Below are 27,683 nucleotides of genomic sequence, written 5' to 3' on the forward strand. Positions count from 1 at the left end.
CTGGACTGTAAGACTATAAAACCTAAGTAAATTAAAACAAAGATTAAAATCAAGAACACATGAGGAAAGTGGGGTGAAATGGGGGGCAGAAGTTGGGATTATTACTCAATCAAGCACTTCTATTGTGTTGTTCCCCCAATGGGACTCCAGGTCAACCAGCAGAGCCAGGTCTTTAGGCCCTTATGAAAAGATAGAAGAGTTGGGGTCAATCTCACATTGGGAGGCAAGATGTTCCAGAGGGCAGGAGCAACAGCAGAAAAGACCCTGCTAGCTGGAATAACTGGGCTGAAGGAATTCTTAGTATGCTTTCTCTGCTGGCACAAGTGGTATGGCCAATCCCAGTGAGGTGAGATGGTCTCTCAAGTTGACATTCCTTATAGTTTAACAAATTCTGGAACTGGAAGATTAATTATGGAACGTATTGGCTCTGGAATGTGGATATACTGTATATTATACTAAGCAATTTACTGAGAAATTAGAATAGATATTAATCAATCTTGTGCACATTTAAATTTATTTCTTTACTGACTGATAAAACACAGATATTTTTTCAGTGATTCTGTCTTCACTTTATATTCTTCTTGTCTCTATTCTGATTAAAGGATATGGGAAGAACTGGGAGAATGTTTGCAGCAAAGAAAATTCCTTAGTGGAATCCTTTGTGAAACCAAAGAGAGTTCCATCAATGGGGGGAGAGCAGGAAAGAGACCAATCTTATTATTATCCATGGCCAGAAAAATAAAAGTAATCAATAAACAACAGAATAAACTGAAATACTTGCATAATCTTATGATAACCATAAAACAGCTCTTGTGAGTAAACAGCAGAATAAAATAAAAATATTTGCCAGTTTTATCCTTTGCTTTCTAGTTCTAAAGCTCCAGTTCTAAAGGAGAATTTCTTAATTATAAAAGGAACATCATTATTATAATTAGTGAGAATTGACATACAAATACTATACCCTTAATATACCAGGAAACATACTTAAAATCAGGGCTATTTAAAAGTGATGAATATTATTTTAAAATGACAGTATAATAGGATATGAACCCGTTTCAATTGTTACCAAAAATTACAAGGGCAAAACCTTTCCTCAAAGGAAATTTGGCAGAATCTTATTTCCAATGAAGCTAAAGATAGTACATTGAAATGAGCTAAGGTGAAAACAAAGATACTTAGCTGGGAAAAAAAGCTTTGGTTAAATTTTCTTTCTCAAAGCAAATGTAGAGATTGTTTATACATCAATATTCGCCAGTTGCTCTCTTATGGCCTCTTTATTTTGGGGGAAAGCCAACACTGGCAAGACTAAGGCAGACAGACAACTGCTGTGTAGTTTTGTCTCGACAATCTTTTTCCAACTTGAGTAAAAGTCATCCAATAGAATCAAGGTGGTCAGGCCCCGGGGTCAGGTATTTGAAGCCAGCAACTGATTTTGTTGATCCCTATTTGGGCTTCTATTGCAATAGATTCTGCCTCCACATGTCAGACAGCACTAGGTACATAATAAGGGAACACAAACATAACTTTGCTTCCAGCATGGAAAAAGCTTTTTTCATGCAAGTCTGTCTTTCACAAAACAGCTTAATGACTGCCTTGTCCTGGAAGACTCAAATTGTAGAGGTAATATGTAAATCCCCATTGAAAAAAAACATCTGAAAATTGCAGCCATACATTTCTGAGCCATTCTAATATACTTAATCAAGGCCACCAGAAAGCAACACCAACACAGCTGTATATTTAACTTGCTCTGTCTTACATCTATAAATCTGCCAGCTATGTTTTGTTAAGGGGTTTTTTTTGGAGTGGGGGGTGGATTTTGATCTTAGAATAAATGTTGTTGATACATTTTTCTTCAAAGTAGTAAGAGGCAAAGCCCTTGAGGACTTTTATCTGATCTTCAGCTCTACAGTAACTAAACGTAAAGACCTCACCATCAGAATACAATAAAGAGGTAACCTTTCTATATAGGACATAACTGAAGGGCAGAAACTGGGGTTAGAAACTGCTTTGATCAAGAAATTAATACAGAAATTTAAGAGAGAGAGGTTTAATATATAACTTTGCTTCATCCTGGATTGGGGGTGGGGGGAGAACATATTGTAGATGGCCCTGAAAGTATAGTGATCCTTCATTTGATCCTTCATACAGATTCATAATGAGTATATGAAGCCAGCAATCTATTGTGGAATTTTCAAACTTCCTCCATAATATATTCTTTGGAATTGAGTCAAAGACTAATATAAAATTAGTCAATCCTTTTCTCAGTGGATGTCATGCCATTAGATATTGGTTAATGGTTAGTCCATCTTAAAATCCTAAAATGGTTAGCCCATCCTAAAATCCTAAAATGGTTAGCCCATCCTAAAATCCTAAAATGGTTAGCCCATCCTAAAAGACAGCCTGCAGCTCCAGTAACATATTCTTTATTGTATAGGGAGCCCAAAACTTCCAAGAAACATGCCTTGCACAAAGATTGATGATTATATTAAACACACTGATTAATGACAGTGAAGAAATGATTTTTACCTTGGGAATACATTCTACTGATCCCACTACAATTTACTTTTGTATGTAATATGCATATATTATAAACGAAAAAGTAGTGTGATATTTTCAAAAGTTGCTTTAACTCTCATCAAATTATAGTCGAACACTTCCCATGTTTAAATATTACCTCTGAACATCCTGATTCCATTTCAGAAACATGATTGCCTATATTCCCTCTTCTTTTACAAATATAAAAATATCTGCTTTTACAATTTTTCACTTTCCAGCGTCCTTCCTGGTTAAAAACAATAAGAGCATAGAATTACAACAGAAAAACAACTGAAATAGCTCAAGTATCTTATTTTTTTCAGAAAGGCTTACTTATTTGGGTGGCCAATAAATTTAAAGCATAAATAAATTCCATGGGCTTTACTCATACGCATTAGGCTGAAGGTATTACTAATATCTTTAGATCTTCTCCGGTCTCCTATTATTTAGTGCATGAGTGGGCTCTGTTTCACAGCTAGGTAGACCTTTTAAGTGTATTGTAATTGTATTAAAATAAAAGTTTGTGTAGTGAAAAGACCAAAAATTAAAACTATTGTTGGCTACTTTGTATTTCTGCTATATATTGTTCTCAATAATTCATAGTGTATTGTGTGTAGAGTATTTATCAAGATATCTTCCAAATCTTTACATGGGGCTACCTTTGAAAAGTGTTCGGAAACTTCAGATCATGCAGAATGCAGCTGCGAGAGCAGTCATGGGCTTCCCCAAATATGCCAATGTTACACCAACACTCCGCAGTCTGCATTGGTTTCCGATCAGTTTCCGGTCACAATTCAAAGTGTTGGTTATGACCTATAAAGCCCTTCATGGCACCGGACCAGATTATCTCAGGGACCGCCTTCTGCCGCACGAATCCCAGCGACCAGTTAGGTCCCACAGAGTGGGCCTTCTCCAGGTCCCGTCAACTAAACAATGTCGTTTGGCGGGACCCAGGGGAAGAGCCTTCTCTGTTGCGGCCCTGGCCCTTTGGAACCAACTCCCCCCAGAGATTAGAATTGCCCCCACCCTCCTCGTCTTTCGTAAGCTTCTTATAACCCACCTCTGCCGTCAGGCATGGGGGAACTGAGATATTCTTTCCCCCTAGGCCTTTACAAATTACGCATGGTATGTTTGTATGTATGTTTGGTTTTATAATAAGGGGTATTAGATTGGATTGTTACATGCTGTTTTTTTATCATTGTTGTTAGCCGCCCCGAGTCTACGGAGAGGGGCGGCATACAAATCCAATAAATAAATAAATAAATTATAAATAAATCAGGAAAAAACCTGATCATTGGCATTTTTTGCAAATTACTTTGGAAAAATTCAAATGTGTGAGCAAATGAAAGGCTGCGAAACAAACTTGCCTGAAATAATGAGTCTGAAAAGGAACAGATAAATGAAACATGCAAAGGCCTGAGATAATATATCATATGGAGAAAGCAGTGAAATGACAAATTGATTGCCCTGCATGGAAAAAAATGAATATATTAATAGTTATGGATCAGATAGATGAAATAGCTGTGGAAAGATACTGTTTTGCTACTAATTGTTGTAAGCACAAGAGCAATTCTTTTATATGAGTCATGCTGGTGCAGTGAAGGAGTGGTTAGAATGTAGTATTGCAGGCATCAACTTAAAGTTGACTCAGTCTTCCATCCTTCCGAGGTGGGTAAAATGAGGACCCAGATTGTTGGGGGCAATATACTAACTCTGTAAACCACTTAGAGAGGGCTGTAAAGCTCTGTGAAGCGGTATATAACTCTAAGTGCTATTTCTATTTCTATATTGAATATCAGAAGGCTCATGATATTCTATAATATAGGTAGCACACAGACATACATGTAACACATAGATGCATAACATCCAAACTCATTCACTGAATTATTTTAAAAAGAAAAAAAAAACCATACATGTTGCTGAGCCAAAATGCAAATTTGTCCATTCTTCTGTAGAATATCTGGTTCTTGTTTATTCCAGTAAGTGAAGATTACGGCAGATCCATCAGACCATTCAAACTGAACAGGAGTCTTATTACAGCTTAGTCCAATCCAAGTGTCTGTCACATTTTCTACAGAAGATAATTAAGTGCATCTTAATACAACTTGAAAAAGTAGATGATGTTTAACTAATAAAATATTTTTTTAAAAGTTGTGCACACTTTAACTAGGCTTAACAATAGTCGGTGATAGCACTGTGACTGAATCTGAAAGAAATGAGACTACAGAAAAAGAATTTGAAAATGATTCCAAGACCACTTGTTGCTCATCCCTCCTATCCTATAGATTCATGATATTGTAAATATTTCTTTTCTTGACTGCTCAGCATTACATGGTTTCTCCTGTACTATTCTCCTGTAATAGTATTCTGTTGGCCAAAGTCATCAACACATGCCTCAAAAATGCCCGTTGCAAACATTCTCAGTGTTATATATATACTGTGATACCTCGTCTTACGAACTTAATTGGTTCCGGGACAAGGTTTGTAAGGTGAAAAATTTGTAAGACGAAACAATGTTTCCCATAGGAATCAATGGAAAAGCAATTAATGCGTGCAAGCCCAAAACTCACCCCTTTTGCCAGCCGAAGCGCCCGTTTTTGCGCTGCTGGGATTCCCCTGAGGCTCCCCTCCATGGGAAACGCCACCTCCGGACTTCCGTGTTTTTGTGATGCTGCAGGGAAATCCCAGCAGGGGAATCCCAAGCAGTGCAAAAACGGGTGCTTCGCTGGCAAACCCCACCTCCGGACTTCCATTGCCAGTGAAGCGCCCATTTTTGCGCTGCTGGGATTCCCCTGCAGCATCGCAAAAACACGGGAGTCCGGAGGTGGTGTTTCCCATGGAGGGGAGTCTCAGTGTGCTCGTGTGTTGTTGCGGTTGAAGGTGAAGTAGTCGTTAACAGGTAGGACATTTTGGTATATGATTTTATGAACTATAATTAAGTCGGAACGGAGACAACGGAGTTGTAAATGGGAAAATCTGGAGGTCCACAAGCTCCTTAGCCTTATAAGTGATTCAAGCTAAGATGTAAATGTGATACATAAAAAACAAATATACAAGGTGCTGGTTATATTAATATGTCCACTAGAAATAAATTGAATGTTAAAAATAATTGTGCATCAGTTGTCCTTGGGCTTTTTAATGACAGCTCTATATTTTGGTACTAATGTTATAATGGATAATAATACTTTATACAATCCCGTTACTCCAGGTTTAACAGATCATGATCTAACACCATGTTCTCAAGGGGTTATCAGCTCCACTTCAAGCCATCTACCTCAGCATCAAATCTTTTCTTACTGTTACTTTTGAGAGTTGAAGAGCCAGTGATGTGAAAGAGCTGTTGGGAATTTTCCAGTGTGACTCTACCAAATTACAAGACTGCTGTTCCTCAACTTTTCAAAGCTGTCTAATGATACTAACTTTTGAACCTTGAGCAAAAGTTCCAAAAGAAATTCAGCAAGATTCTAGTACTGTAGTTCAAGTTAAAACAGAAACCCCTCTTAAGAGCTGCTTTAAAAATGCAGTCTGTCTATATTTTAAGACAATGTTCAATATCAACTAATTATAAAAATTTACCATATTCAAGGAGGTTAATAAGCATCTCTGTATCAGCCAAAGAGGTTATGCTAATGAGTGTGCTATTATCATCCTGGCAGGAGAAAAATGCTTCATTCCAGTTCCTTTCTTCTTTATGAAGTTTATAGCAGTAATTATTATATGGATACCAATTACTGTCACAGTCAGTAGGATAAAATTTCCAGGAATCTTTTAATTAAAATATATAAAAAAGCAGCTATATTAACAAACTGAATAATCTATTTTGATATAATTGTATTCCACATATATTATGTGAGAACATTAGCGTTTTCACATTATTTTCTATTTTTCTTTACAGCAATAAAAATGTATTAATATATAAAAATACAAGAGTGAAAGTGTTATAAAATAAGAATAAGAATGTGCAATTACACAAATAAAAACTGCATAATAATCCTTCGCAATTTGATTTCTACGAAATTTCATCACACTGAAAAATCCACGCTCTGTAGGTAACGAACAAATTGAAACTTGATTACGACTGACTGAGACCTTCCAAATCTTGTGTCATTATCATTCAATCACAAATCTATTTCAAAAACATATTTTAGTGAACATTTGTTTAGATGGGTGCATTAGACTAACAATGAAAAAATGCACATTTAAATGGAAATTAAAAGCCAAAACAAGTAATAAGGTTGTAATATTTGAACAATAATTTATCATACTATTAACCTGCCTGATAATATTTAGTTGACAAATGTTTACACGACAATAAATTCATCTAGCCTTTAAGATCTTTTTGACTTATTTTTTAAAAAACCACAGGCTTAACTATAAGCCATATTGATAAATTCAAATCACATGTTTGGGCAATACTTTTGTTAAAGGTAAGTGGTCATTTTAGTAATCATATATTTAAATGGACATTTTTAATTCACTTCATATGAAATGAGGGTGGATTGTGAGTAAATATACAGTATGTTCTACATATCTAAAGCCAAGATTCTCTATGAGAAAACAATAAAATTGTGTGTGATCATGAAGTGATAATATTTCTTGGTTATATTTTATTTTTGGAATGGTTGCCATTAACATCTCCAGGCTTTTTTGAGATAAATAACAACAACAAGAACAAAAATAACAGTTAACTAGTTGTTTTTGTAGCTGTTTAGTGATACAATATCATTTAGTTCCCCCAAATAAAGATAATAATTTTGGGGGGATTAAACTTCACAAGATTTGATAGTTTTTCATGAGATTTTATCAGAGTTTTCAGTTCCACCCCATCTCTTTGTATAACTAGTTTAGGAAATTGTACATTGGTACCCAAATTATTTTTTAATAAAAGGTGGACAAGTCAATATTATATCTTTTTTTCCATGGGCTGTACTTAATATTAGGCAAGTCCTAAATTACAATAACGTAATTTTAAAAATTGTTGGTTTTGACGAAAAAGGTTAATGTAATTTTAAAAATGGGGGCATTCGTTTATTTGTAAATTTCAATATGTTTCCACTGAAAAGTATGATTTCATTTCTAAGGTATACAAAATATATACATGCACCAAATCAACTACAACATTCACTCTGAATCCTTGGCATGCAGAATAAGTACCTCTTTGTTGAGCCAAACATACAAAAATGCTCAGCAAAGCTGACTACTCTTTATGGATTTCCATTAAGAAGCTCAGACTGCTGGTACATTTCCTTTATGTGGAATCCATAAGTAACTCTGTATATTTCACTGGACTTTAAGTAATATAAACATGAGTCATTTACTTCTGAGATCTACCAGACTAGTTGGGAAGAAAATCCTTTGGCAACACTAATTTCTGATGGTAAAAAGTATGTTTTATGCCACAAGAGAATCTTTAGATATTGCACCAGCATCAATGTTTATTTCATCCATTTAAAAATAAGGGGGCTGTATTCTACTTCTATTGTTATTTTTGCATCCAGAGAATAAATACCAGCTATCAAACTGTCTAAATCCCATCACGCAGTAATGCATAATAGAAATGTCATTTTATTGCAAATAGAATTAGAGAGTAAAATTACAATCCACTGATAGTGGTAACTTACCAATCGCTTTATGGTCGGTAACATTTAAGTATTTTTTGCATATGTATGGTAGTCCAGATTCACATGGGTAACTTGGCCAATCATTTTGTATTTTTAAGTTAAAAGCTTTACAACGAGATAGTCCTAGAGAATTGTCAATGGGATCTGCAAATAGAGTTTTATAATAATTTGTATCTTGACAAAAAGAAGCAAAATTCTCAGAGAAAATACCGTAATGACAGGAAAGTCTGTCACTTTTAGCCGCAACCGGGGATGGATTCCACTTATCTTCACCACCAGTTCATATCGCAACATTTTGCACAGAAGAAAAAAAAAGGATTTTTAAAAAGAAAAATTAGAAAAACAAAAAGATGGCGGTGCCCATGGATCAACACCAATTGAACCGGATCTGTGATTTTACTGTGACATCACCAGCGGGTTGCTACCGGTTCAAGTGAACCAGTACCCAACCAGGAGGAATCTACCTCTGGTGTTCTTACAATATTCACTAACATTCAAGAGTTCTGTGGAAGTAATGTTAGGGTCTGGATGGGTGTTAACAGGCTCAGACTCAATCCTGACAAGAAAGAGTCGGTTCTGCCTCCCAAGGGGGAAACTTTTGAGAGGGTCCGCAACTTTGGCATCCTCCTTTATTCACAGCTGACTTTGGACCATCATCTTTTGGCTGTGGCAAGGGGGGCATTTGCCCAGGTTCACCTGGTGCACCAGTTGCGGCCCTATTTGGACAGGGAGTCTCTACTCATAGTCGCTCGTGCCCTTATCACCTCGAGATTTGACTACTGCAATGCTCTCTTCATGGAGCTACCTTTGAAGAGTGTTCGGAAACTTCAAATTGTGCAAAATGCAGCCAAGCGAGCGGTCATGAGCCTTCTCAGATTTATTTATTTATTAAATTTGTATGCCGCCCCTCTCTGTAGACTCGAGGTGGCTCAGAGCAATAACAAAGAACAATGTAAAATACAAATCTAATATTTCAAAGAGCTAAAAACCCATAATTTAAAAAACATACACGCAACATACCATACATAAATTATATAGGCCTGGGGAAGATGTCTCAATTCCCCTATGCCTGATGACAGAGGTGGGTCTTAAGGAGCTTACAAAAGGCAAGGAGGGTGGGGGCAATCCTAATCTCAGGGGGGAGCTGGTTCCAGAGGGTCGGGGCCGCCACAGAGAAGGCTCTTCCCTTGGATCCCGCCAGACGACATTGTTTAGTCGACGGGACCTGGAGAAGGCCAACTCTGTGGGACCTAACTGGTTGCTGGGATTCGTGCGGCAGAAGGTGGTCCCGGAGATATTCTGGGATATGCCCATGTTTCTCCAACACTCCATGGACTGCATTGGTTGCCGATGGTTTCTGGACACAATTCAAAGTGTTGGTAATGACCTATAAAGCCCTACATGGTATTGGGCCAGATTACTTACAGGACCACCTTCTGCCATATGAGTCTCAGCAATCGGTTAGGTCCCACAGAGTAGGCCGTCTCTAGGTCCCATCAACCAGACAATGTCACTTGGCAGGGTTAAGGGAAAGTGCCTTTTCTGTAGGGAGCCCGGCCCTCTGGAATCAACTCCCCCCAGAGATTTGAATTGCCCCCACCCTCCTTGCCTTCCGCAAGAGTCTTAAGACTCACTTATGTCTCCAGACTTGGGGCAATTAGATCCTTTGGCCCCCTGCCGACGAATGTTATGCATGGCTGAATCTGAATGTGTATGATTGATTTTAAAATATTGAAGATTTTAGTTATTTAGTTATCTAGTTATTTAGTTAATTAACTGGATGGGCCATTGTATCTTATTGTTTTTATTATATGTTGTAAGACACCCCGAGTCTTCGGAGAGGGGCGGCAAATAAATCCAATAAATAAATCAATAAACACTTATCCTGCGGTGAGTTGTCCCACCAAGTTGGTCACGGCCAGTTGTGCTGTGGCAAGCTAGTGTGGCAAATTGGCAAGTTGGCCGTGGTGAATTTTTGTAGATCTTAATTTTAAAGGTTAAATGCACAATGCCTATAGTATGGGCATGTTTGTCCAGAAAATCTGTGAATCCAACTTCTGCATTTTTCCCCTTGTCATGTCTGATTCTTGGAGACTGCCTGGATTAGTCCTTGTATTTTCCTTGGTAGTTTTCAGAAGTGGTTCACCATTGCTTCCTTCCTAGGGCTGAGAGTGGCCCAAAGTTACCCAGATGGTTTTGAACCTAAGGAGGGACTAGAATGGAATCTTCTGGTTTCCAGCCTGATGCCTTAACCACTATAGCAAACTGCATCTCCCTCTCTCATATCTTTCAGCTGTGGTGAGGGGGGCGTTTGCCCAGGTTCGCCTTGTGCACCAGTTGCGACCCTACTTGGACCGGGAGTCACTGCTCACAGTCACTCATGCCCTCATCACCTCGAAACTCGACTACTGTAATGCTCTCTACATGGGGCTACCTTTGAAAAATGTTCGGAAACTTCAGATCATGCAGAATGCAGCTGCGAGAGCAATCATGGGCTTTCCCAAATATGCCCATGTTACACCAACACTCCGCAGTCTGCATTGGTTGCCAATCAGTTTCCGATCACAATTCAAAGTTTTGGTTATGACCTATAAAGCCCTTCATGGCACCGGACCAGATTATCTCAGGGACCGCCTTCTGCTGCACGAATCCCAGCGACCAGTTAGGTCCCACAGAGTGGATCTTCTCCGGGTCCCGTCAACTAAAGAATGTCGCTTGGCGGGACCCAGGGGAAGAACCTTCTCTGTGGCAGCCCCGGCCCTCTGGAACCAACTCCCCCCAAAGATTAGAATTGCCCCCACCCTCCTTGCCTTTCGTAAGCTGCTTAAAACCCACCTCTGCCGTCAGGCATGGGGGAATTGAGACCCTCTTCCCCCTAGGCCTTTACAATTCTATGCATGGTATGTATATATGTATGTTTGGTTTTTTATATTAATGGGTTTTTAATTGTTTCTAACATCAGACTACTATTGCACACTGCTTTATTGTTGCTGTTAGCCGCCCCAAGTCTCCGGAGAGGGACGGCATACAAATCCAATCAATCAATCAATCAATCAATCAATAAATAAATAAATAAAATATTAGCATGCATTTTAAAATCACATTGAAGGAATAATCTTACAGGTTTGCCACACATAGAAAGAAAATGACAAGTTTCAAATTAGAAGCCATAGTATGGATTTAATAAAATCTACCATCCTGCCCTCTCATAGCTCATATTTATTTTGTGGACTGTAATTCAAAGACTACATGTGGCCTTAATTATTCAACAATACTAAATAATTCACAATACTGCATTTTGCTGAACACATATAGCACATCCAATTTTTCAAGAACAGCAAAAAAAAAGTCACTTCTTAGCATGTTAAGGTATGAAAATATTCTAACATGCTATTTTATATGTTCTCAGAAAGAGGTTTTCATATTTAAGACGATGCATTGATCAAATCATGTCAGTAGCATTTCTTTCATTGGCACTTTGTACTCAAAAATGTGGCAGGGAGGCAAGTGGCAAGATATTTTGAGATATCTCTTTTAAAAGAGAGAGAAAGAAGAAAAATTATTAGGCACCTTGTCTAAACTAAACAACATCAACCTACCAGATGGAAAGTGTAAGACATTTGCCTCATTTCCCCCTATAATGGACAGAACTAATTGGCTGATTCACTCAATCTATAACAGGGATCTGCAACCCCCAGGCTTCAGATTGGCACCAGTCAGTGGTCCACCAGAAACTGGGCAGCACAAGTAAGCGAAGCCAAATTTTTGCACGCCCAGGATCCAGGCTTTTGCAAAGCCATGTTCCCTTCCAGTCCACGGGAAAACTGCCCTACAAGGAGGTAATTCCTGGTACTTAAAATGTTGGGGGCTGCTGATCTATAGGACTGAGTTTATGTTTTCCCTAATCCCTCTCTGGCTAATACATTGCCAGCTGATTACTGATCTAAGTTGCAATAGGTGTACATAACAGTACTGTAATAAATGTAAGCGGTACCCATTTGCCAGTTCACCAAAGCCAGAGGTGCACCATCTGACCACCGCCAGCCAGCAGTTTCATCCAGTTGATTTAAGCCTGTCCATACCACGGCTTCTTTTGTGTTAAGTTGTTCTGTAAAATACATAAAACACACATAAGCAGGTTGCCATTCAGATACCGCCAACAGTTTTCTCTCAACGATGCAAGTTGTGAATGTTTAAACCAATGGAATGCAGGGATCTCCCTTGCCAAGTGAGAGTTCTGCAGCAGATGTACAGTAGAAGCCAGCAATCTATAATTACTGTTTTCAGAAAACATCTGGAAATGGAAATGAGCCAAAGCAGGAAACTGCAGGTGATTTCAAAAGAGTTGTTTATTTCATGGACTTCAAGAGTTGACAAACAATCATTTAAGCAGAGTTGCTCCAGCCAAAAAAGGATAAGCTCTTTTCTCCAGCTTAGCATGCACAACTAACCTATTCCAGACAGCTGTACCCAATCTTTTCTTCTAAATGTGTTTTTCCCTGTTTCAAACTTTGGCTACTTTAAGATGTGTGGACTTCAAATTCACACAATTCCAGAATTAATTACTCAGAATTCTCCAGACACCATGCTGTTTGGGGAATTTGGTGAACTGAAGTCCATACATGTTCAGGTATACAAGTATGAAAAACACTTTTCTAAATTTCCTAAATGTAATCCATGTGTCCATAATCCAGAATGAAATCCAGAAGGAAAAAAAAGTATCATAGAAGGCCAAAAGCTTAGAGGTGACAAAGTAAAACTAAATGGGTAACTTCCTATTAAAAACTTACTGTCTTCAGCTCCAAATAAACTGCTATTGAGGAAACTGTCTGAGAAATGAAAAAAAGGATGGGAAATTAGTTGAGAAAATCAAGAAAATGAAATGTGCCCTTTTGGATCAACTAGCAATTAAGACTGCAGCCCCAGTGGAACACAGAAGCTAAATAGAAAAATACATGTGTCCTCTTCAACCAAAAAATTTCCAGACCAATGGATTGCAAGCAAAAAAGAGTTCGCAATTTGAATGTCTCTGTTGCTCAATTGTGTAGTGTCAAACTTTGGGTTGTTTTCAACTTGATGCCAATCAACTCTCTTGAGATGACGCATTTCTAAGTTCCTAGCTACTTTCCAAGCTGATTGATTGGTAAACACTAGTTTAGTGTTATTTGTGAACTCAACCGATGAGATTACTTAAACAAGAATCAGAATAACTGGGGCTTCCTTCTTATATTCCAGACTTCACTTAAAGACTTTTAAGCTTACCAATTAGATCACCAATATACTTCTGTTCTCTCATATCTGTGATACTTAACAGATCTGCTCCTTGTCCCTGACATGCGACATGTGCCTCATTCCAGGAGAGAATAGAAAGAAGATTGACCTGGTAACAAATCTGAGTATCTGCATTTATCTTCCAGAAAATATCACAGCCAGATCCTGTGTAGAAAAACAACAACATGATATTACAAAGTCATTAAGAAACATAACACTCCTAGTGTAACAATCTAGATTAATTAACACCTAGTGGAAAAGTGGAAATGCTAAGATGATATTACTATGAACATACTTTCCAAACTCTTTTTTTAACATAACCTTTCTTGTTTTATGAATATATAAAATACAAAGAAAAGGTGTAAGTAGAAAATCAAGTGAAGGAAGAAGAAAGGGAGAAAAAAAGTATGAGGAACAAGAGAAGAAAATTAATGGCATTGACCTCTGATGCTTTTTAGCACAGTACTATAAGATAGCAACATTACAAACTCAACATTTTTCTTTTACACATTAGTATATAAGAAGCCATTTCTACAATCTAACTGGCAAAACCAAAGTCACTTTCATTTTTTTCATCACAAGCACAAAATCCAGAAGTGATATCCAAATAAAAAACATATTCTTATTTTTGAATAGAACAATCAATTTAACCATTACTATAAGGTTCAGGAGAGAAGTGTTTTTAATAGGAAAGTGAACGCAAGAACAAGGGGGCACAATCTGAGGTTAGTTGGGGGAAAGATTAAAAGTAACGTGAGAAAATATTATTTTACTGAAAGAGTAGTAGATCCTTGGAACAAACTTCCAGCAGACGTGGTTGATAAATCCACAGTAACTGAATTTAAACATGCCTGGGATAAACATATATCCATCCTAAGATAAAATACAGGAAATAGTATAACGGCAGACTAGATGGACCATGAGGTCTTTTTCTGCTGTCAATCTTCTATGTTTCTATGTTTATCTTCCTTACTGTTGAAATAATATGTTTTTCTATTTGCACTTAATTTTACAAACAATCACCATTTATAGTAACAAAATTCACTGTATTTTTAAAGATTCTTTAACCTTAAATGGAAAGTATTTTTTAATTCATTTTAAGGCACTAAGCTTTTCTAAAATTAAAACATTCTAACACATCTTTTTAAAATGTGCTCTTAGCATACATCCTTCCCTGGGCGTGTAGTCAGTTGGCCATCTTTTCATTGGAAGTTAACACCTGAGCATATTTTCCACATTCTGATGTCAAAACTAAATTGGGAAACAGGATGTACCTCTGAAATTCAAAATTATCCTCATACCTTAAATAACTTTAAGAATATCAGTGAATAATATAATTTAACAATTCAGCAAACAATTCAACAATTCAGTATTTTGAACTGGTATTTAGGAAACATAGATCCCCACCCCACAGCTACCATTTCAGTTATTAGTCTATGGGCTCAGGCCAATTCATGTATTATTGCTATAAACAAATAAAGGAGTGTATTCATTACTACATACCAGAATTTGGACACAATCCCCATTTTTCATCTTGTTCATAGTGGCTTGTTGTGGCACACCAAGGATATCCATCTTCTCTGAAATCTCTGATACATTCATAGTGCCATTTATTGTTGTATTTAAATGGAAAAACACAAGGCAAACCAAGAGAATTTCCCAACAGTGTATAGATTTCTGAATGGAATAAAATACTGCTGATACATCATTTGGAAAGAAAATCGAAAAGATATAAAACCTTTTAATGGATATTCTAGACACACACACACACACATCCAAATATGGTATCATAAGTGTTTTGTGATTTGCCACAGCAAAAGTACAGTACTTTCACTGAAAGGAAGGACTCTGCTGCTCTATCAATTTTTAATAAGGCTTACATCATGATAGCAACAACTTGATTTGCACTTGATAATTTTTATAATAGCATTTGCCATCAGTTGGTTAATAAAACTGTCCAAAGGAGCAGGCTAATAAGCCTGCTGCAGTAACAACATCTTAAAGTCTAACAAATTAATTGTAATATAAGCCTATTGCTACGTACAGTAATTAATATACAGTAGTACCTCTACCTAAGAACGCCTCTACTTACAAACTTTTCTAGATAAGAACCGTGGGTTCAAGATTTTTTTGCCTCTTCTCAGGAACCATTTTCCACTTACAAACCCGAGCCTCCGAAACTGTAACTAGAAAAGGCAGGGAGAAACCTCCGTGGGGCCTCTCTAGGAATCTCCTGGGAGGAAACAGACCCTCCACCCTCCCTGTGGTTTCCCCAATCGCATACATTATTTGCTTTTACATTGATTCCTACGGGAAAAATTGCTTCTTCTTACAAACTTTTCTATTTAAGAACCTGGTCACGGAACGAATTAAGTTTGTAAGTAGAGGTACCACTGTATTTACTATTTGTATTTTTGCAAATTCAGGACATGTGATATTCATGGATTTGGAAGTGCAGTAAAAATTGCCTTTCTAAATTTTCAAGAGTCCAGTACTTCAATTAGAATATTTCTCCAGTAAAAAAGAAAATGAGTAAAAGTGATTCACTACTATATTTTCAAGCCAGACATAAAGTTTAAAAGCCATTCTCATGTTATCATTTTAATACTATGGAATTTTCCTACACATAAGACTTGAGAAGGACATGCAAGACATTTGTAAATTTATCTTCTTGTATCATTACGCTGAACCCTAGAATGGCTATGGATTTAATAATTCACCAGGTTCCTTGATAACTTAACTAAGGTAAAAGATGGAGTGAAATGCTCCCGGTTCACTCGTGTCTATCAGTCGACAGAGAGCTGGTCACAAAGGGAATGCGAGCTCCGCCCTGCCAGACACCACCATTTGTGTTCTTTTACCTTCTGTGCATGCACAAAGCATGCACAGTGCATGTGCAGAGGGTAAAAGAACCCAAATGGCAACGCCCTGACAAGGGGTGGAGTCTTGCGCTCCTTTCGTGACCGGCTCTCCATTGACTGATAGGCATGAGCAAACCGGGAGCAAACCGGGAGTGGGCCTTCTCCGGGTCCCATCAACTAAACAATGTCATTTGGTGGGGCCCAGGGGAAGAGCCTTCTCTGTGGCGGCCCCGGCCCTCTGGAACCAACTCCCCCCCAGAGATTGCCCCCACCCTCCTCGCCTTTTGTAAGCTCCTTAAAACCCACCTCTGCCGTCAGGCATGGGGGAACTGAGATACTCTTTCCCCCTAGACCTTCACAATTTATGCATGGTATGTTTGTTTGTAGGTATGATTGGTTTTAAAATAAGGGTTTTTTTTAGTTGTTTTAGTATTGGATTTACATGCTGTTTTTATTATTGTTGTTAGCCGCCCCGAGTCTACGGAGAGGGGCGGCATACAAATCCAATAAATAAATAAATAAATAAATTTTACCCATGGTGAAAGATAAAGCCGATCCATAAAGATATGTAGAATTGAGCTAAAAAGCCCCATGTTGCACTGACATGATTCTTTCCTTCTGCCATATGCATTAACACTATATAATCGCAGAAATCCAAGTGGCGAGGTAATGTTGTTGTGGACTAATTACTGGGCCTTCCATATTACTAATCATGGAAATTATAAATCTAACCAATTCACAACCCATTATAGAAACCCATGTGAATTCAGCCTACTCAAGCTTTACAACTTGCCTTCTGCTTTGTTCCTCTCATGTAACCAAGAAGAGTAAGCCAGAATTCATATCTGCTTTATTCCGTGGCTTGTTTCTGACATGTTGAGCAACTAAGTAGGTTTTATTTAATACCACGAATGTTGATTCACATGGAAATTTCACAAAATATCTAATGATCTCCCAGGCCCTGGAAATATGGATGATCATAGAAACATAGAAACATAGAAGTCTGACGGCAGAAAAAGACCCCATGGTCCATCTAGTCTGCCCTTATACTATTTTCTGTATTTTATCTTAGGATGGATATATGTTTATCCCAGGCATGTTTAAATTCAGTTACTGTGGATTTCTCTACCACGTCTGCTGGAAGTTTGTTCCAAGGATCTACTACTCTTTCAGTAAAATAATATTTTCTCATGTTGCTTTTGATCTTTCCCCCAACTAACCTCAGATTGTGTCCCCTTGTTCTTGTGTTCACTTTCCTATTAAAAACACTTCCCTCTTGGACCTTATTTAACCCTTTAATATATTTAAATGTTTCGATCATGTCCCCCCTTTTCCTTCTGTCCTCCAGACTATACAGATTGAGTTCATTAAGTCTTTCCTGATACGTTTTATACTTAAGACCTTCCACCATTCTTGTAGCCCGTCTTTGGACCCGTTCAATTTTGTCAATATCTTTTTGTAGGTGAGGTCTCCAGAACTGAACACAGTTCATCATGTAAAAGGGAAGAATTATGCCAGAACAGTACATTCAAATTCTATGCAGTATAGATTGCTGATACACCCAGCTGATAGCAAATAGAAGTACAGTAATTATGTTAATCATATTGCAAGATGCTATTTTTATAACACGTATATTTAAGAACCTCCTGTATTGATTAAGGCAGTGTTTTCCAACCTTGGCAACTTGAAGATATTTGGACTTCAACTCCCAGAATTCCCCAGCCAGCAAATGCTGGCTGGGAAATTCTGGGTGTTGAAGTCCAGATATCTTCAAGTTGTCAAGGTTGGGAAACACTGTATTAAGGGAAGCATGACTAGGGGGGAAATGTACCTTCAAGTGCATGTTCACAAAGGTCATTATGTGACATGAACTGTTTCCATCCATAGTTGGAATTTTTTTTAACCACAATAAATTTGCTATTTTCAACTGCTAACTTGTACTGTGATGCCCCAATAAGCCCCTTTCCATGACATTGCCACCGCAGCAAATACCGAGGGGAGTCACATTGTGTCATTACTAGTGATGGCTCCGGGTTACTGAAGTTGAGTCCGAGGCATGTGCTTGTGCCTAGGTGGAAAAGCTGCTGCTTAGAACCCCATTTCCACAACATGTACTTAGAAACTCGATTGCAGTTTTCAAGGATGAGCTCAGAAGTTTCAGCTGCAATGCATGTGTTGAAATTCTCACTTTGAATAATAAACACTCCTTTTCCTAGAAGAAAGAACAAAAATGGTTTGTGTCATAGAATGCATACAGTAGGGCAGAAGTGTTATATAGCTGGTTTGGACTGTTGTGAGAAATAGCTTTAAATGTTTGTAGTTGACCAAAACATTACTTTTTTCCCCTACTGTAACCTAACCGCCAACAGGGAGGAAAGCCCAGAAGGCATCTGATAAAGCAAGAGTGTCAAACTCAATTCCATTGAGGGCTGCATCAGGGGTGTGTTTGACTTTGGTGGGGGGGGCACGGTGGGTGTGATCAGGATAGGGATGGCCAGCTCAATGTCACTCATGGGAGGGGCACCTATAGTGCCCCGAGCACTCTGCCAGTGAAAATGGGTTCCTCAACTCAGTTTTCAGCTGTGCCAGCATCCTACAACCCTCTGCCAATGAAAAAGGAGCAACCCTCCCAAGCTCCATTTTTGCTGCCAGAGGCACCGTAGGCTGCCCCTTTGCTATTTCCAGGGCAGATCCGCTGGCCAGATCTAAGCACCCCAGACCTTGAGTTTGATACCCCTGTGATAAAGGATTGGGGGTGCATGGCAAAGCAAATGCATAATCTTGACAGATTATACTTCTCTGGGCTGACCAGAGAACCAGCTGCTTCAAGGATAACTGGAAAAATATTACGTTTGATCTTAGTTCCAATTTTATTGAAAACTTTGAACTCAGGCACACAATGAACTGTTGTTAGGCTGGGGACAGCTTTGGAATTTTGAGAATATTACAAAAAGACTATTGAAGCTATTCACAAAGCATTAATTTACTTAATAAACAATTGCATCAAGTTTTCTACATTATTCTTCTAAACCTCAAATTAGAACTTGCTACCATCCAGTTAAACCACACTTTCCCCTGGAAATTGTAACAAGATACAGGTAGTCTTCAATTCACAATAGTTTATTTAGTGACTATTTTATTTATTTATCTATTTCTTTAGTTACAAAGGCATTGAAAAAAGTGACTCATGACTATTTTGACACTCTAGCATCCCTACAGCCACCTGATCAAAATTTGGACACTCGGATACAGGCATGTATTTGTTGCAGTGTTTCAAGGTCATGTGATCCCCCTTTGCAACCTTCTGACAAACAAAGTCAATGGATAAGCCAAATTCACTTAGCAACGGAGTTACTAACTTAACAACTGCAGTGCTTCACTTAACAACTGGGGCAAGAAAGGTCATAAAATGGGGCAAAATTAACTGAACAACTGTCTCGCTTGGTTCAATTGTGCTCGTAAGTTGAGGACTAACTGTACTGGGTTTTAGTCTCTCACTATTTTCTTTTCCAAGTGTATGCAAATTTCACAAGCACTCTTGTAAATAGAGAAGCTAATACCTTGCTTTGCAGTCTGCAGTTTCCAATTAAAAATAGCAACAATATCTTAGACAATTAAAATCAGGTTGGTGACAAGTGACATGTCCACAGGCACACTGTCTACCCCTAAATAAGCAACATTGATCACATATATGTTCTAAAATCCTGATCTCATTCAAAACTACAATCCAAACCAGAGGATAATTAGAAATGCAGAAAAAACAATTGCTACCAACCTGCCTTCCATCGAGGACCTATATACTGCACGAGTCAAAAAGAGGACTGTGAAAATATTTACAGTCTCCTCACATCCTGGACACAAACTGTTTCAACTCCTACCCTCAAAACGACGCTATAGAGCACTGCACACCAGAACTACTAGACACAAGAACAGTTTTTCCCCAAACACCATTACTCTGCTAAACAAATAATTCCCTCAACACTGTCAAACTATTTACTAAATCTGCACTACTATTAATCTTCTCATCGTTCCCATCACCCATCTCCTCCCACAGATGACTACATGACTGTAACTTTGTTGCTTGAATCCTTACAATTTATATTGACTGGTTCCCAATATGATTTGATTGTTTATATGTACCCAGACTATCATTAAGTGTTGTACCTTATGATTCCTGATGAATATATCTTTTCTTTTATGTACACTGAGAGCATATGCACTAAAGACAAATTCCTTTTGTGTCCAATCACACTTGGCCTATCAAATTCTATTCTGTTCTAAAAGGTGTTTTGTGCCACCATGCCTTTTTCACAGCCATCCACTTTGCTTTCAGCTGGACAAATGAACAAGTTATACTCAGTCTTACTTTACATTAAGTTTCTTCAGGTATCAAAAAAATTCAAGTATGAAAGAAGACAGGGATACATGCTCCACCTTCAACCCCTCTATCTCCAAAGCGCTCACATTGTCAGGGAAATATTGAAAATAGTCTCAAAATCATTTCAACGAACCGTGTGAATTACACCTAATCGGAAACCCAACATAGTGTAATCGCTCTCCCTGTCTGAAGACTGGCAGCCTGCAGCTACCATTTTCTAGAAGGAGAAAAAGTATGTCTGTTTCCCCTCCATATTGGAATTTTGTATTACTTAGAAAAGAATTGGGAATCAACTGGCTGGATTTCATCTACTTTAATAATCCCCAGATATTGTTTCAGCTAAAAAGAAAAACATTTTCTCTGAGGAAAAACTCCCCCAACTTCATCTTTTGATATTATAGAAATTGAACAATTCTATACATGCCTGAAGCATTACACAGTTTGCTTTTCTATTTTAGCAGACATAAATGAACGGGTGCAAGGGTCATTCCCTGGAGGATGGAAGCAAATCTTACGTAGGAAGTCAGAAATTCAGAAATTAAGGCATTTGGGACTTTCTACCTGACCACTGACCAGATCCAGAGTCGGCTGCAAAAGATTTTAAAAGTGTTTATACTAGTGATGTTTTCTGGAACAATGGTATCTTATCAGTAATAATACAGTTAAGTCCACAGTAAACACAAAAGAGATCTTGAGACACACACACTGTAGCTTAGTGCAAACAAAATGATATTCCCTCACACGAGAAATTGCCTGAGAAATGTTAAGCAGATATATAAGCACATAACTGCACATGCCGGCTAGATGAATAAAGCAGAGTTAAAATTGGGAATGGAAACTCATTTTGTGGAACTAAAGCACAAACATGAAGAGCTGCTCATGTGCAGCATACCAAGTGCTGAAAAAAGGACAGGTAATCCTCAACTCACGACCACAATTGAGCCCAAAAGCTATGTTGCTAAATGAAAAATTTGTTAAAGGAGATTGGCCCCATTTTGTGGATTTCCTTATCGCATTTCTTAAGTGAATTTCTGCCGTTGTTAAATTAGTAGCCCGGTTGTCAAGTTAATCTGGTTTCCCCAATGACTTTGCTTGTCAGAAGGTCACAAAAGATTATTGCCTGACCCGAGGACACTGGTGGGCTGCTGCCAGAATGGCTAATTGCATGCAGCTCGGAGGTTCTGGCGCGCAAGTGTGGGATCAAGCACAATTTTGCTTCCCGCACCTGTGCAGGCAGCAAAATCTCTCACGGGGACGCACGAGTTTCAGTGAAGTTTTTTGCTTGCGGGGAAGCATTTTGCTATCTGCACAGGTGCGGGAAGCAAAATTGCACTCGATCCCACACTCATGCGCCAGAGCCGCGGAGCTGCACGCCATTAGCTGTTCCAGCAGCAGCCCACCACTGCCCGGGAAACATTACAACCATCATAAATGTGAATCAATTGTCAAGCATCTGAATACAAAACACGTGACCATGGGGAATGCCGCAATGGTCACAAGGGTAAAAAAATGGTTGTAGGTCACTTTTTTCAGTGCTGTTGTAACTTTGAATGCTCACTAAGCAAATTTTTGTAAGTTGAGATCTGCCTGTACTGTAAACTAAAGCCAAATTAGGCCCCTCGGTTGTACACTCTGGTGGTTAAATGAGTTTTACATGGTCAATCCAAGAATAGAGCCTCGCATCTTGGACATAAACTCCTACCTTCAAAACACTATAGAGCACTGCACACCAAAATAACTAGACACAATAACAGTTCCCTCCACCCTGAATGCCATCACTCTGCTAAACAATTAATTCCCTCACCACTGTCAAAATATTCACTAAGGTTGCATTACTATTACTATTAGCCTTCTCATCATTCCTATCACATATCTCCTCCCACTTGTTATGACTGTAGCTTGTTGCTTGTATCCTTACAATTTATATCAATATTATATTAACATTAATTGGCATAAAAGTCCAATAAATAAATAATAATAAATAAATATTGTTTCCTGATTGCTTATTTGTACCCTATGACAAATTCCTTGTACAGTATGTCGAATCACACTTGGCCAATAAAGAATTCTATTCTATTGTATTCTATTCCCTTCCACTCCACTCCACTCCACAGCTAGAACTGCCTGATAAAAGTCTCTGACAGACGTTTCAACCGGCAGCAGTAGGAAATAAATTCCTCTGGACTTAAATGGGTTTTATTTCCTAACGAATGACCCTTAGGATTTGAGTCCAACTTTCCCTCCTTTCCCTGGAGTTGGAGTGAGAGTTGTACCAAGATAAAGCATTACTCCCCGCAGGGAAATTCTAACGCGCTGTATATAATCGGTTAATAGCAGGAAGGGAATGGATAAGAGCAAGAGCGAGAGCGCGCGCCAGGAGCGGAGTCTCCCTCAAGGCGGCCGTCCGACCAATGGCTCAGCCGCCCGTCCCAACTTACTCAAGAAGTAGGGCAGTTGTTCCTGCGTCAATGCTGCAAGTTCCCTTTCGGCCAAGCAGGAGCAAACTACCACCAGGCAGCAAGCGAGGAGAAACATCACCCCGAGCATTTTCCACCGGGACTTTAAAAGGCTCCCGACCGGCCAGGCTTCGCGTTGAATTGGCGGGGAAATTAACAGCGGCAACCTTGAGATGAGGAGAGGCCCAGACAGGAAAAAAAACCAAACAAAGGCAGCGGTGGCAACCGCCGTGGCAGCTCCTCTTTGCTCTGGGGCCGAGCCGGGAAGACCTTCCCCCATGGCTGCCTGAGGAAGGAGAGAGGCGTTTCCCAATTCCCTCCCCCGTCCCGGTGAAGGCCTGAGGAGAAAACGCAGGGCATCTTTGCTCTCCCCTAAAGGGGAGGAAGAGGAATGCCGTCGAGCTTGTACCCAGCTCGCCAGCGGGCTTTCCTATGACGCTCCAAACTAGCTAGGTTAACTCTGAACAAACTTCGAAGGGGAGGGGACGGGACCCCATCGGGCTCATACTCCATTTTGTTTTCATGGACCCCTCTTAGTTTTTCAGGATCGGGGCGGCGGAGCGCAGACGGTGAAGCTCCTTGGAGAGCCCAAAGAAATGGAGGATTTCAACCCTAGACTGCAGCCCCAGAGCCCTCGCTGTCCTGTAGTCGTGTAAGACACACCGTGTTTGTCATTATCCCAGAGCTAGGCAGTTCTAGGAAAGATCACTGGGTCGAATGTGGCATGTTATTTTTCATTTTGCTTTATGAAGGGTATTTGCCAGCCCCACACTCCACACCTTTAACCTTAGACTGTCTACAGTCGACCTCACCCCATTCCTAAGAGATCTGTAAAGGGCGTGCGTAATTGCACAATTGTGCCTACCGTCCCTATCTTACTATCCTGTTGTCTTCATTTATCTTATCTGAAACCGTTTTCCCCCCGAACGCCATCACTCTACTAAACAAATAATTCCCTCAACATTGCCAGACTTTTTACTAAATCTGCCCTTCTATTTCTATTAGTTTTTCTCATCATTCCTTTCATCCTTGTTGCTTGCATCCTAAGATTTTTATTAATATTGATTGTTTCTTCATTGCTAATTTGACCCCTATGACATTCATTAAGTGTTATACCACATGATTCTTGACAAATGTATCTTTTTCTTTTATGTACACTGAGAGCATATGCACCAAGACAAATTCCTTGTGTGTCCAATCACACTTGGCCAATAAAGAATTCTATTCTATCTGTACTTCTCTGCTTATGTTATATTTATACAAACACCCACGCTTGTACATGTTTGACAAACATGGCTCAGGGCCAGAGTATTTTCAAGACTGCCTTCTATCAAATATCTCCCAGCGACCGATAAGATCCCACAGGGATAATGATGATGATGATGATGATAATTTATTAGATTTATATGCTGCCCCTCTCGGGGTGGGGTGGCGGCTCACAACAATAATAATAGTACAGTACAAATCTAATAGTTAAAAACTAAAGTTAAAAACCCACTATCATTAAAAAACAATTGATACTACACAATCATACCATACTCGTTCTACTAGTCAGAAGGGAGCGCATTAATCCCCCCATGCCTGGCAACATAAATGGGTCTTCAGAGTCTTGCGGAAGGCGAGGAGGGTTGGTCTTCTTTGGGTCCCATCAGCTAAACAGTATTGGCTGACGGGTCCATGGGGGAGAGCCTTCTTTGTGGTTGCCCCAACTCTCTGGAATTAGCTGCCTCCTGAGATCCGCACTACCCCCACCTTATTGGCCTTCTGGAAGGCCGTAAAGACCTGGCTTTTCGACAGGCCTGGGGCCATTGACCTTGGGGGGATGACTAGCGAGGTCAGCCCATGAATGTATGGATGGTTGCAATTATTTAAAATTGAAATTTTTTTATACATTTCATGTTCATTTTTGTTTTGAGCTGCCCTAAGGAGTTGGGCCGCATGGAAATATAAATAAACAAATAAACAAAATATTGTGATTCTAGAAGTAAACACTGATCACATTCATGTTTGAAAAGGTCCTGTAAATGCAGTACATGTTGACAGCATTACAGATCTTTACCAATAGGGTAAAATGCTGCCAAGTGTGATTTAGGGCTAAATATTTGGTTTATACTAAGAAGTGATACATGAAAATCACGATTGACTCCATCCATGATCCTGGCAGAGCAATCAGTAGTATATACAAGCCCATCTGGGGACAGTGTCGGGCTAAGGGAGACCACAAATGTGAAATATTTGAGGAATAAATGGTAAGGAGCATAAATTAAGAAATGGGTTGGAATGAAATTATGTCTCAGTGGTTAAGACACTGGGCTTGTCAGCTTTCTAGACCCGAGTACCATGCAATGGGGTAAGCTAAGCTCTTCTCCTTGGCCAGCTACCCGCTAACCTAGCAATTTGAAAGCATGCAATGCAAGTAAATAAATAAATAGATGCCACACTTTGTTGGAAAGATCACACCACTCCACATGACCATGGAAATGTCTTTGCACAGCACTAGCTCAATGGCCTTGAAATGGAGGTGAGCACTGCCTCCTATATTTGGCAATGACTAGTGGCGCCATTTTGGTTGTGAGCCACCCAAAGTCCTTTGGGAGTCCACAGGAATTCCTATATATTCATACATATCTTAAAGAGGAATAAATAAAAAAGGATCTTGAATTTGATTGTGGTGAAAGATTGAGACAACTAGCAAAAGGTATGAGAGAAGTAAGAGTTTTTGAGTTTGAGAGTTGATCCTTACATATAAAAAAGCCCCTGGGAAAAGTAAATCTTGGATCTGACGTGATTTCCTCAAACCTTCAAAGTGCTGGAAGACCAATTTCTAATCCAGGAGAAAATGATGAACAGCATTAAGTAGAATAAAATGATGAGATTGGCCCGATTTATTATTTAAACTGGCCATGAAGCAGAAAGATTATTATGGGCAGCCTCTTTTTCTGCTGAGCTACTCTAACATTGCATTTTTAAAATTCTACTTCATGAAATAATTTAAAACGTAGCAATTTATTCAACTTGCTTCTCTAGGTTATTAAACAATTATATTTAATTCTTGGAGAAGAATGCACTATGATTATATTTTCTATACTAGTATAAAATGTTGAGATTATGATTTCCCTATGTTTTCATTTTTCTTTTGCAAATGTGTGTGTATTTGTGTACAGTATATCTCTTTTCTTGCTAATGTTATTTTGTGATGAAAAGCTTGTCCCTTCTCTGTCTTTGACAGGGACTATGTTCCCACTCCAATATACTTCTAAAACATACTATGAGAATGTCTGCTTATATTTCACAGTAAGATGTGAATGCAAGTTGAAATTGATTTGGTTCCATAGAAGGTATCTATGGTGTGTATTTTTAGCAGATCTTACCTACAATCCACTTGTCTGTAAATCTTAATCTGCTCCTTTTCCAGAAGAAAGTCCATATTTCAGAAAATTTACTTTCTATGTTTCGTTAACATTGGGCAAAGATGGGTAATTAGCTACAGAATAATTATGACTACTCATGTGAAGTATGAATTACATTGCCAAAATGTTTCACAAAAATGTGAATGTCCACATTCTGAAGTATTTCTTAATATACAAATCTTATAGAATAGAATAGAATTTTATTGGCCAAGAGTGATTGGACACACAAGGAATTTGTCTTGGTGCATTTGCCTTCATCTTACATAAAAGAAAAAGATACATTTGTCAAAAATCATGTGGTACAACACTTAATGATTGTCATAGGGGTCAAATAAGCAATGAATAAACAATATTAATAAAAATCTTAGGATACAAGCAACAAGTTACAGTCATACAGTCCAAAGTGGGAGGAAAAGGATGATAGGAATGATGAGAAAAACTAGTAGAAATAGAAGTGCAGATTTAATAAAACATCTGACAGTGTTGAGGTATATATAAAGTCTATTCCTTATATACTGTAATACATTATTTCTGTGTTGAAGGATATAAGAAAATTCAATAATAAAATAGTATATAAAATTTTATATAAATGTAGAAGATTTAATTCTGCTTGGGCAAGGAATTGGACTGGATGACCTGCAGGGTCCCTTCCAGCTTGAATTTGTTAAACATTAGTTGGAGAAAATACATGCTGAACAGATATTCTTTGTTAGTTAGAAAGGGATACACATTCCTTAATGCCAAGGCGATAGAGATAAGAAAGTGCTGTGCTTGCAAAATATTTTATGGGCAATAACGGGAAGGTGTTGACGAACATGTCAGAGATGCTGTTGTCTCTGAGGTTGTACGGAGTAGCTGTAATCGATGACTATCCAATAGGAGGGGCATAGGTGGGGGTGTCAAGACAGAGAACTATAAAATGTAATGCTTTTGAAATTTCAAGTGTGGCTTTTTGCTCAAACCTCAGTTTCAGGTCAGGCTGAAAGATCCAACACACTTTGCAAACTGCTTTCTCTTTAAAAATAAAACCGCTTTCTTTCAACTTATCCAGTTGTTGGTTTAATTCCAACAAATTAGTTGTTGGTTTATTTCCAACAATACTTCTTGCAATTTCAACAACTAAATATTTATACAGTAGTAGAAGACCTTAG

At 38.6% G+C, this 27,683-nt stretch overlaps 1 protein-coding gene across 1 annotated transcript in view; it reads right to left on the reverse strand.

Annotated features, from left to right (window-relative positions):
* The window catches only part of PLA2R1 (phospholipase A2 receptor 1), a 90,169-nt gene extending 66,688 nt beyond the window's left edge, over nucleotides 1–23,481 (reverse strand). Inside the window, exons 1-9 of the mRNA XM_070731607.1 lie at nucleotides 23,105–23,481; nucleotides 18,120–18,500; nucleotides 14,931–15,104; nucleotides 13,419–13,592; nucleotides 12,151–12,264; nucleotides 8,157–8,300; nucleotides 6,112–6,300; nucleotides 4,449–4,606; nucleotides 2,675–2,782 (exon numbers count right to left, since the gene is read on the reverse strand). Coding sequence (XP_070587708.1) covers nucleotides 2,675–2,782; nucleotides 4,449–4,606; nucleotides 6,112–6,300; nucleotides 8,157–8,300; nucleotides 12,151–12,264; nucleotides 13,419–13,592; nucleotides 14,931–15,104; nucleotides 18,120–18,500; nucleotides 23,105–23,402 — 1,740 coding nt within the window. The 5' untranslated portion in view covers nucleotides 23,403–23,481. The remainder of the gene's footprint in view (nucleotides 1–2,674; nucleotides 2,783–4,448; nucleotides 4,607–6,111; nucleotides 6,301–8,156; nucleotides 8,301–12,150; nucleotides 12,265–13,418; nucleotides 13,593–14,930; nucleotides 15,105–18,119; nucleotides 18,501–23,104) is intronic.
* Nucleotides 23,482–27,683: the final 4,202 nt, after the last annotated feature.

Source organism: Erythrolamprus reginae, chromosome 1 (genome assembly GCF_031021105.1).
Source record: "Erythrolamprus reginae isolate rEryReg1 chromosome 1, rEryReg1.hap1, whole genome shotgun sequence".
Classification (NCBI taxonomy): Eukaryota; Metazoa; Chordata; class Lepidosauria; order Squamata; family Dipsadidae; genus Erythrolamprus; species Erythrolamprus reginae.